At 34.8% G+C, this 12,545-nt stretch overlaps 1 protein-coding gene across 2 annotated transcripts in view; it reads left to right on the forward strand.

The window, feature by feature from the left end:
• The window catches only part of CDH19 (cadherin 19), a 120,631-nt gene extending 108,348 nt beyond the window's left edge, over positions 1 to 12,283 (forward strand). For both annotated transcript variants that reach the window (XM_079299690.1, XM_079299689.1), the window contains exons 10-12: positions 5,649 to 5,766; positions 7,714 to 7,965; positions 10,297 to 12,283. In XM_079299690.1, coding sequence (XP_079155816.1) covers positions 5,649 to 5,766; positions 7,714 to 7,965; positions 10,297 to 10,790 — 864 coding nt within the window. In that variant the 3' untranslated portion in view covers positions 10,791 to 12,283. The remainder of the gene's footprint in view (positions 1 to 5,648; positions 5,767 to 7,713; positions 7,966 to 10,296) is intronic.
• The last annotated feature ends 262 nt before the right edge of the window (positions 12,284 to 12,545 follow it).

A 12,545-nucleotide genomic window follows, 5' to 3' on the forward strand; every position in this document is an offset into this window, starting at 1 on the left:
TCTGAGTTCCTTTAATTTGGGGATCACATATGAAGTGACTTTGATATTGCAGCTTGTTTAGCAATTTTTATTAGATTCAAACAAGTGATTGAATATGCAGAAACTTTGAGTCAGAAATAAAAAAAAATAATTTTATTTACTCAGTACGTGGTACATAATAAAATAATAATCAGTTACAGTGAAAGTGAAAAGTACTCATTTGCTATTACTTCTCTACATAATGAAATGTTGACAGAAGAAAAGAGAAGAAATCTTTAAACAAATTCTCTGAGCATATGATTAATGTTAAAAATGAGTAGTTAGTTAAAACAGATCCAGATCCTTTCTAACAAATCATGATGCAAAATAATTTTTCCTAGCAGAGAAATTAGAGGTAAGACAATATTTATTATTTCATATTGCATGTTTTCTTCAACATTTACAAAAAGCACCTGAGCAGTAATGATAACAAAATAAGAAGTTAAAAAAACCCCAACAATGAATGCATCCTTCAGAGTGTAAAAACACGATGAAGCTGTGAAAGCAATGTATAATGCAACAGATTCTCACACTAAGCTACACCTGCAGATGCACTGAGTGTGACACGTGATGTTTTGAAACAGTGGGCACAGTGACCCATGGAAAATTCCTTTTTCTGTTTTATGTGGACCATGACTCCACAACATTATCTCTTAGCAGAAAGGCACAGGTGGGAGAAGTTTATTAGCATGTGTGAGCAAACATAAAATAGCACCTCAGTGTCATGGCATTGTAATTGTTAATCCTTTGCAGATAAGTACACAATTTTATTTATAGTTGAGCAGAAACATTTACAGTAGACCCAGATAAATCAGTTCCATACTGTCAATTTGCTTTTCAAAACAGAAGCAGTTGACAGGAGAACCTGAGTCTTGAGGTAAAAGATCTACCTGGAACATGCAGTGCTGACTATAGTGATTAACACTTTAATCTTCTACCTGCTCTAAACTCTTATGATCAGTAAATATGAGACTTAGAAAAATCTTACTGCTTTTAAGACTTCTGCCAATTTAACCAAAACCAGTTTATGTACTCCCAAAAGAAATAGGTGATTAGGTCTCTTGCATTCTGTAATTCACAGCAGAACTCCTATTGAAGGTGTTTTGTGGAAAACAAACCAAAGAAACTGAAGTGGAAAGAGAGAGGTGGCAAACATGTTTCTCTTTCCCTCCACTTCTCTAATAGGATTGGTGAGACTAACACACAAAAGACTCAAAATCCTACACTCAGAGTTCTCTAGCATCAAAATTAAGAGTACTGGTTGTTGTTTAGATGGACAATTTACGCCTGAAATTTAACTTGGTTGAAGGCTCATAGAAGCGGAAAGGATTGTAACAAAGAAGCTTTGATCTTTCCTTCTGGATGTCTCCATAATTCCAATTCAGTAAGACCATTTGGATTTGAAGAAATACATTTCTAATTATGTTTTATCAAAAAATGTCAAAAATTATCAAGATTACCTGGCAGTCAACTACTCCATAATCCATAGTTTATTTACGAGATAAATGAATATAATCAAACATAATAAATAATTTATTTACAAGATGTCATTCCAACCACTGGGGCTGGCATGTGTATAAGGAATTTCTTCCTTTTTCAGTTTGCCAGGGTAGGAATTTTTGTTCAGATAGATTACTCATATCTGACTTAACCAGGCCTGGTATCCTCCTGTTGTTCCCATCTATGCCAATCACAAGTCCTCAAGGCAGAATTTTGTCCACAGTGCAGATTCCAAACCTTCACCTCCTTTTAGGCTTGAAACAAACATCTTCCTTATCGGGAGCTGAGGGCGGTCCACGACAATATTTTTACAGTTCGAAAATAAAAGAAGAGCGGTGTGACGGCCACAATTTAGCAACATAAAATACTTTAATAAAATGAAAGTAAATGTGGGACCAGGCCCAAAATCCGAATATGCTAACCAAGGGGACAAGATCTCTTTAGGAGACAGTGGTCAAAGACCAAGATGCAGGGAGGTCCAGGGTATAACTGTGGGGCAAGAGAGGAGGTGGAGTTGAGGTTAGGGTCCAATGTGTGTAGGGGAAAAAGGTGCAGAGGACTAAGGGAAGTTAGGGTCCAGTGGGGTAGGCTGAGTGGGACACAGCATCAGTTGAGGGCCAATGGAGATACAAGGAAGGGAGAACATTCTTGGCACTGGGAGTGGTGATAATCAACTGGAAAATGAGTATTAAGAATATGTATGAGGCATCAACATGAGCAATGCCATAACTCCTTGGAACTTTTTCTTCTGGGATCACCATAACTCAAACAAATGCCTTCCAAGGGCTAGGGTTGGGGTACAATTCTTCTTTAGTAATGGTTGCCTGACCTGGAATACTGGTCAGGCGGACACCCACACTTCCTGTTTCCCATCTATACTTGTGGTGGCTCATCTTATGGAAATTTCTTTCTTCGGTAGTGCATTGAGATATTTCACTGCATTCTTTAAGTCCTCCAAAGCCATAAACTTAAAACAGTTTTTCAAAAAGGATCCAGTGAATTAATCTGTTTTAAAGAAATACCCATTTTTAAATGAAAAACTGCTTGATGTTTAAAGCTTCTATATTAAGGAGACTTGAAATAAGATTTTCTAAAGCAAGTAAATTTCAGCCACGTCAACACAACCGACATAACCTTGCAAAAGCTACAAATATTTTCTTTGTTTGTATGGTCAAATGCAGGATGTTTGTAACCCTTAACACAAGCAGTCAGTGCAGCTTTCGAGTATGTGATGCCAGTTTTCCTGGTAAAAGGCTAGAAACTCCTAGATTAGACGTACAAAATCTAGGAAACTGGAAAAAAAGAAGATATTTCCTCTATTCTGAGTGATTTTATTTTTTTTTTTTTCCTTTCAGAGTCAGTAAAATCAGAAGTACTTACTGCTCTCTGAATATTTTGTAGACTTATCTAGGCTTTGTTGAATCTTAGTAGAAGTGATATGGTGAGAAGTAGAAAATAAAGATTTGCCCTGTCCTTGTGTTCCAAATTTTCCTCTGTTGCTAAGGTGAATCCTTGAAGGCATGAGAATACATCTAGAACAATGATAGGAATCTTAGGTTTGTGCAGAACAGGGTAGCACAGATCAAAGCAAGGGAAAGTGGTTTGTTTTTTTTCTCTTTTAGCCACATTCTCCTTAGAATGTTACTGATTGAATCAGGTAGAGCTAAAATGTACAAAGACATTCTGTATGCAAAATATGGAAGTCAGTAATGAAATGCACAACTGCAGTAATTTTATGATTTTCATACATACTCCTAAAAATATGCTTTTAAAAGACATTGGTGACACCTGGTTGAATGGAAATCACGTTTGTTTTTTTTTTTTTTTTTTTTGGTATGCAGGTCGGTAATTTTTCTCTACCAAGTAACTGAACTAAAACCAAAACAGAACAAAATAACAAAAAATAAATGTGGCTAATATGTCTTTGTAGATCATTAAATTACTCTGCATATTTAGTATACCTTAATAGACCCTGAATTTTAAGGACAGGACTGCATCCATGCCAAGATTTAACCTCATCTGCTGCCATGGACATATAACCTGCAAATTGGCAAGAAAAGCCAGTATGGTCTGGTTTAGTTTTTTTTTAGGTAGGTGGCAAAATATTATAAAATGTGTCCTTCACAGTTTAGACTGGATATTTAATTTTGTACTCTGTTGCAGTTCATGTTGATCATATTCTGAGAACTACATTTCCTTATAAAAATGAAGCCTATTGTAATCAAGGAAATGTTAGCGGTCAGTTTCTCCTCACTGATTCCTAGACCTGCATTATTATACCTGTATTAGCATCACCTCAGGTATTGTTTAAGATCTGAGGAAAGAAAAAAAAAAATCCCTTGAGAATTTCTCTCCTTTGTACACCATGATGTCCCTGAAAATAAGTTATTCCTCTCATTAATGGCAATCAAAAACAAACAAACAAACAAACAAACAAACAAACATTCAAGTGGTCTCATTTTTCCATAGAATGAAAATATAGATTTAAAATAAATTTCACATGTGAAGAACGAACAGTGTTAAGAATACAAAGCTTTTGGTGTGTAAGCTGCGCTTTTGCATTTTGCTATGATGATTCTTGAAAAGAAAAAGAATGTGTGATGAAAGTCTAGATATTTGACTAATAAAGGATTTAACCCAGAAAAGAGTTTTCAAAGGCACAAATGGAAAGCAGCAGTATTCACTTCCATTGACTTACTGCTTCACTTGTAAAACACTCTTTGTATCATTCAGGTGATCTGTGGTTTGGGGAAAGTTGGGGGGTTCAAGTTCTCGGGTACAAATATCTACAAGGCATGATAAAATAGGGCCCAAGTTCAAATTCAACCCTCACTTTTCTTGGTGGAAAATTGGTGGACTTCCAGCAGTTTTCTTTCCTCTTGATCAGCGAGGATGTTCACTGATACATGTTTATAACTAAATATTTACTGACAAATATAAGAAATATAGACTTTCTTTAAGCAGAAATGTTGCTAATTATGTTAACTGTGTGGTTGTTTACTTACAGAGATGAAAAACATTCTTTTGAATGTTGTTATTTTTTATTTTATCTTGCAATGACTGCCTGGTTTGACATATTTCCAAAGGAAGGCTATTTTGTTTTCTTAAGAAAAAGCAGCCAAAATTTTCCATAATTGTGGGAAACAGAAAAGGTAGAAAACTCCCTGAAGCTGTGTGAAAACAAAACTCAAAGTAGAAGAATGCAAGAATCAGATATGCAAGGACAAGGAACAATAAGGCTTTATTTTTAAGCTATGTAGAGATAGGCCTTAGAAAATATGTTAGGTAAGATATTAGAAAAATGTGAGTTTAATAATGAAGCTCTATCCATTGTTTTTAAGCCAACAACAAGCAAGCATTGTTAAAAGCAAGGTGCACATGTAACTTTTGTAGTTGGTTTAAACAAATGCCTGTAAGCTTTTAACAGTATCCCATTAGATAAAAATCTAAAAAAAGACCTTGCAACAAAGTGAATTTTGGCTGTTGTTATTACAGCGAGAGCTTTCACCATCTCCCATGTCTCACCCTGTAATGAGGCTGATGTGCAGGCATAAAAGCTCTAAGACTGACATACCTGCAGCCCTGATCCAACACATAATGAATCTGTTATAGTATCCAACAGTATAGTATCAACAATTCAGCATGTGAACTTGTCAAATTATGTCACTTACTGGAGCTACAATGTACCAGCTGAATTATTTCACTGTGTTTGCAGACTCAATGATTTTGCATAGAAGGATTTCTTGAAATGTAGAATGATGGACTGTTCACCTTAGATTAAAAAAAAAAAACAAACCAGAAAAACACTCTCTATATGTTTATTTTTTTCATTATGGAGACTTTATTTGCTCCTGATTCTTTGATCTGGAAAAGCTTTTGCAGTTTCTCAAGATTTTAATGTCTGCCTGTCTCAATTAGATGAAAACTTAAAGCAGAGTACTTGCAGAACATGTCTCAGTAAATCTATTTGGGTATTTGGTGAATATTTGCATATTTTGCACTCAATACAGGTTCAGAGATCACACCTTCAACATCAATAGTTTAACATACCTGTTATATCTCTTTTATTATTTTAAAGGATGAGGAAATTCTTTTACTCTTAAACAACTCTGTTCTCTTATTTTTTCTAGCTAATTCAAAGCATCAGTGCAGTGGATCAAGATGACTCAGCAGAAGGTCACCATTTCAATTTCTCATTGGCCCAGGAGAACACAAACAGCTCACATTTTACTGTCAAAGACAATCAAGGTAGAGTAAGTCATGCAGCTTTTAAGACCTTCCTGGCAGATGCATGCTTCCAGCAGGTTCTTAATTTCTTAAAACTTTCCTTTTAAATAGAAATTTTCATTATAAGAATTGGACATGTCCAGAGGTCCATTTCAAAACAATAATTCAGTAGTATCAAAGAGTTTATTTTCTTTTTCAAGTGAATAATATAAACAGCAAAATGCAGTTTTATTTCAAGGAAAAACAGCTGAGATTAAAAATACACTGGTATTCCTTAAAAATTATTTTCCTAATGTTGAATATGGTGGTAAATTCCAACTGTCTTGTTTATTTGCCTGAGAAATAAGATTATAAAAAGGAAGAGTGATATAAATATAGGACTCTTACTTCATTAATTCAGCTAGACCAACATTATAAAAATAGATAACTAGGAATGTAATCCTAATTTCATAATATATAATATCAAGCAAAAACAGTCTGAGATGAAATACAAGTGCGATATCTCATGGAATTTCAAGAGTCAATCTACTGAGACTAAAAAGAAAAGCTTCTTCAGACTAAGCTAAAGTACACATAGTTCTTATTGACCATGCTAATTATTTGAATGTTCTGGCTAAGGAACAAATCAATGGAAATAAGTTTTGGAAAGTTCCAAATACGTTAAATGGCAAACTGCTTCTCAATTATCTTCAAAGTTAGTCAATGTGTCAATAAGAACTTCAATTCCCATCTTCATTAACCTCTCATTCCTTTCCAGAAAAAGATAAGTTATTATATTAAGGTCAAACTGTGCACAAGCCACGTGCCTTTCCCACCTTTCCTCTTTCTGCCCCAAACCCAAGACCCTTGCACAAAGCAACCCATTAATTTCCTTTTGATGGCTATTAATGGGGAAAACAAAACTTTTAGAAATATGATGCAATCAGATTTCAATCTGTCTGTTTCTGCCTTATTCAACAAAAATGGCTGGTTGAATTGTGATAGCCCTAAGGGAGAGAAAAAGAGCGTGCAGATTTGTAGTATTTTAACTCCATTTCATCAGAGTTACTTTCTGAAGTATGACAGAAACTTAGAACAATATATATGTGAGGGAGTTAATTTCAGTAGACTGTTTGTATAGATCTATTGCACAGATAATTATAGAAACCCTTTTTTTACCCTATTTCTACATATGCACACATGCAGCCTTTTGCTCTACCATGAGAAAAAAATCTGACATGGAGATATTTTTAGATTCTTTTTCTTCTTTTCATTGCACATGTATGTAGACAGGACTATTTTGTTTTGCAACAAACTAAGTTACATATTTGAATTGATTGATGTGCAGCAAGACCAATTTAAACTCTTTATTGTGTGTTTTACAGAGCAGATTTCTAAAACACTGATAGTTAAATACAAAGCAAACTGAAAGCATCTAAATCTTTTTGCTATTTTAGGTGATAGAAATCCAGCTAGCTCCAGTTTTCATGCCAGGGAAAGAAATAAAAGACTATTTTAGTGGACTTTTTTCTTGCTTTCTCTTCTTTCCCTTACCACCTGTTTTCACTATGTGCTGCTAGCTACACTTTTTAACCTTTTTGATTGGCAAACTGTCTATATTTTATCTGTGAACTTCTGGCTTGGTAGCAGCTGGATACATGGAACCATTTTAAAAACCAATTAATTAGTCTGAACAGGTGTCAGGTACTGAAAAGATCTCAATTTCTTTAGCTCTGAACATTAAAACCAGAGCATCTCGGTCAAATTTCTTTATTGCCCCTGGAGTACCTATACCAAAAATAAATGCAATTTATTCACCATTGACAAAATACACACCAAATGTCAGTGTCTGCTTTTACTTTTTTAACTTTGTTAATATGTAGCTTTGCAGAGTGGCATTGCTTTTAAATAGGTCAGATTCCACTGAATATTATTGCTGCAGTTGAAAAATATATAAATGCATATCATCGTAACAATTTCATCTTCTAGATAACACAGCTGGAATTTTCACAGGAAAAAGTGGCTTCAGAAGGCAAGAGCAGTTTTTTTTCTACTTGCCAATCTTAATTCAAGATAATGGAATCCCACCACTGACAAGCACAAATACTCTCACTGTCACTGTCTGTGACTGTGACACTGAAGTTAATGTCTTCTACTGTCGATATGGAGCTTTCATGTATTCCTTGGGTCTCAGCACAGAGGCTTTAGTTGCTGCTTTGGCTTGTATAATAATATTCCTGGGTAAGTACTGGTAAGAAAAATTACTTTGCTTCATTTTAAAGAGGTGTTGGTAAAGAAACAAAGATGGACCATTGACTCAAAGCCTGGAAGTACTGGGCCATTGGGAAAATTGAAATAAGGCAAATGTTTCATATCTTTCCTGTTTTCTTAACTAAAATTTCTCTCTTCCTCTTCCCAGTCTTCAGCAAAATTTTAATTCCAACACAATTTCCTAAAAGTTGGGCTTTAATTGAGTCATGATCCTCTTTGCTCTCCTGGCATTGCAATAATAAAGATTTCAGAGCTCAAAGTCTGTTTTGATCAGAGGTACAGCTGAAGACAGCATTACACAAGAAAATTTGCTAGTGTAGGAATACATTAAAAGAAGTAGCACCCTATTCAATCTGTCTTAGGAATAGTAAATGTAGAACTGAGATCAGTTATGAATAATAAAAGAAAAAGGGAATCAAACATCAGTCAGAAAGCTTCAGAAACAGGGAGTTTCTTTTCCAATTAAGGTTACATCTCTAGACACCATTTTGTCCGAATGCTGGACATCTCATTTTTCCTCTCAGGAGATACCAACTTAACCTCCAACACATTTGGGAATTTGTGGGTGTGAAAACTGGGACTGAGAGTGTTTCAAATGCACAGGATTTTTTTTAGTACTTCTGAAAACGGTCATTCACATCTGGCAAATAGAACTGAAAGCCAAACCAACAACTCAAGGCTGGCTGTTCTAGACACCAGCCATTTCTTGACTCCATAGCAAAGCCCAGGGATGCACTAGTTCCCCTACATCCATGTCCTGGTTTCCAATCAAGGACATAGGAACATGCAATGAATTTGCTTTTTCTAGGCTTGCCTGCACTTCCAAAATTGTCTCATTTAAATCTGAGCTTAGATATCTGCCTTACGTCTTTTAGTCAGTTTAAGCTTACAGGTCAGTGTGCATTTCAAGTTTTGTTTGATGGTTGCAGTGTGTCTGAATCTGTTCACTTTGTATTATTGGCTTCAGGCACTAATGATCAGGCAAACTGTATCATTGCCCAGGCCATCAGGGGAATGTTCACCAATGATTTCCTGGGTTCTAGTAGAAAGGTTCTCTCTCCAGGTGGAATAAACCCATGACCTCTATTGGGCCTATTCATATCACAAAAGCCAAAGTAGGGATATAGATAAATATATTCGTTCAAAAGAAGAAAAAAACTATCTAATGCACTCTTTATAAAAACACGTTTTAAATTCCCTATTTTTTGAATGAATTTTTGTAATTATTTGAAATTAAATAATAGAATGTTCCATATATTATAAGTTTGCCATTTATCTCTGAAAACTAATTTTCAAGTAGGAAGTATACCATCAGAAGAGTTCACCAGGCAAAGCATTTGAAAAGTTAAAATCATCTGCTTTGTAAATACATAGTAGAAATTCTTGTTTTCAGTGTTTCAAGTCTTGTGTTGATATCTCCCAAACAAATAGAATAGTTTATGTAAAATAGGTAGAAAAAAGAACTACTTCAGATTCCTCATATTCTTAAATTGAGTAAAATGCTGTAATTATTTGTAGTTGTATCATTTTACGTCCCGAGTAAAAACTACAGTCCATAAAATACTTATTAAGCAGATCTGCAGCAAGGTATAGTTAAAACTGAAAGAACTAATCTCTCTGAAAGTCATAGACCAATTTAAAGGGATCATTCAGTTTAAATGAAAATATGTGTGATTAAAAAATAATGCTTTAAAAGAAAATTTAAGAAACTTTCCACATGTGAAAGAAATAAGATCATATAATTCTCAGGTGTTGACAGTAAAATTACACAAAATTTAGTGAGTCTTCAAATTTGCAAACCAGCATGATGGAAATAGTTGGACACCATTGTACATAGTCTATGGAGCTGAATGATTCAACCAGGTGAGGAGGATATTTTGCTCATTGCCTCATTTTTCATTTGATCTTGATGGGGCTTTTATCACAGAGACTGATAGAGATTAGGAATTTAAATTCTGAATGTGAAACAGATATATTATGTGATAAAAAAGCACTTTCAAAAATCATAACCTGTGTTTCCATCAGTTTCAAATTTGCATCTACCTAAAGAACTGCTCCATTTATTTCTCCTTTTTTTATAAATCCCTTTGTAGCCATTTTCCCAACACACCCATTGCTCATCTCAAAACCATAAAATCCATAAAAATTACAGCTCTATAAATTTGTTAAGATGGCTTCACTTTGCAGCAGCATTGATACTAAGATAAGAAGTAATTTTTTTAATCTTTCCAAGCACATTCAAAGTCTCTAGTTAAGTTTAATTTCTTCCTTGTCCCTTCTCTTTTATTTTTATTTTGTCAGTGTTCTTTTTGGCAATTGTAGCCGTAAGGCAGCAGCAGAAGAAGAAGCCTCCCTTTTCAGAGAAGATGGAAGAATTCAGAGAGAATGTTGTCAGTTATGATGACGAAGGAGGGGGCGAGGAGGACACGGAAGCCTTTGATATTTCAGCACTGAGGACACGCACTGTCGTGAGAGCTCACAAACCTCGGAAGAAGGTGGCCTCTGAAATCCAGAGCCTCTACAGACAGTCTCTGCAGGTTGGCCCAGACAGTGCAATCTTCAGGCAGTTCATTTCAGAAAAGTTGGAAGAAGCAAACACAGATCCTAGCGTTCCTCCCTATGACTCACTTCAGACCTATGCGTTTGAGGGGACTGGCTCCTTGGCAGGATCCCTCAGCTCGCTGGGTTCAACCACGTCAGACATGGACCAGAGCTATGACTACCTTGCAGACTGGGGACCTCACTTTAAACAGCTTGCAGGCATGTACTCTTCCCATAGAACTGTGGGGGATTAAGCACTCTTCAAATTATTCTTTTTTTCCTAAGTCTCAGCAACCAAACGCAACGGCGGATTTTTAAAAAAGAGATCATACTACATTAAAACATGACAAATAAGAGCCCAAGGTTTTTAATATGGAAAGTTTTGGATGTGGAAACCTCTTGAAAAGGATAAAACACATGAGGGGTGTTTCCACATGAAGGGATGGAGGTCATAATTATGGTTAGCCAAGTGCTTAAACACAAACTATGCTGCTTTGGATATCTAGAGCCTCTTCTGGATACTGAAAATCTGGATCTTGCTTTTACTATAGGGGGAATAGAAGCCATAAATGGATGTTGTAAACATTCTGTCATCCATGAGCTTTAAATGTTTTCCAAAGCTGACAGACTTTTGCTGTTGCAGTTGAATACATACATTAACCAAAGTTAAACAGACATATTTGTATAATGCTTCATTATATAAATATAATTGTATGAAAAAAGTAGACCCTAGATGTTCTAATACTCTTGTCAGAAGTAAATCATCTATTTATTTTTCTTAAGATGATAAAACTAAAACAAATATCTTTTCCTATCAATATAAAAATAAAAATTCATTACATCAGCAAGCATTTGCTACCATTTTAGTTTTTAATGAAGCTATTGGAAAATGTGCAAACCAATATTTAATTTGGAAAATAAGATAGGAAAAAAATCAATATTTAACTTAAATGCTGCAATCGACTACATTATATATTACTGCACTTAGAACAAAATGCTATCCAAATACAGGCATTTTCACTTTTATTAAGAGTTGAAAGGATGACTGATTTACCAGCACAGATTTATTTTTTTATTATGGAATATAAAATTAGCTGTAGTCATCAGTTTTATTATAACAATATTAAGAATCTTTAAAATGCTAAACTGGTGGTTATAAAACTTTATGTACGACATTAGATAATAAGATAATAAAATGCTTTAATTGTTAATCCACTTTGAAAACGATCCTGAATCATTCTTAAGAGTCAAGTAAGATTTCAAAATTAATTCCACACAGTATTTTTTTCCAACCATTCCATAAAAAATATATAGCTATCTCGAAAGATTTCTTTACTTATACCACTACCCAGCAGCAATTTTGGAATTAGATCATCAAGTGTTTTCAAAATTGTATGTCTGGAAAAAACAACCGACCTGTATTTTAATCACCTCTCTTTCATTGAGTGCTCATTTTCGAGATATTATATCCTGCAATCAACTGATTCAATCCCCTAAAACCTGGCATCATGATAAACCAAATTATGCAAAATATTTTTCTCTGTTTTCCTTTATTTTTTTCTTCTTTTTCTAAGTAAGATTTTAGGTAAATGCAGCTGAATTACAGAGTCAGGAAAACTAATGCAAGGAAGAAACAAACAGATAAACCAGCCCCAATAAACAAATTCTGCAATGTTTACTACAATTGGTCTTCACTGAAGAAAACCAAGGTATGTAGGCTAAGTGGAAAAGTGCCAGGGCAGAGTTTAAATTCCTGGTAACTGAAAATAAAACATGGAGGTGTTTGAAAATCAGGAGATATTTTCAGTGTGAGATCAAGTAATCACAGAAATATTATTCATTATATTCATAACTGGAAAATTATGGGTAGGGGTTAATGGGGCAGGGTGGCCATCTGAGCAGGTACAGATGCTCTTATGCAGCACCTGCTCCATGAGAAAAAAAAGATTCTTGCCAGTCTCATGGTGAGTTGTCAGTGTGAATGAGCAGCTACAAATGAGCTTTAAAAG

The sequence above is a fragment of the Erithacus rubecula genome (genome assembly GCF_903797595.1).
Source record: "Erithacus rubecula genome assembly, chromosome: 3".
NCBI classification, from domain to species: domain Eukaryota; kingdom Metazoa; phylum Chordata; class Aves; order Passeriformes; family Muscicapidae; genus Erithacus; species Erithacus rubecula.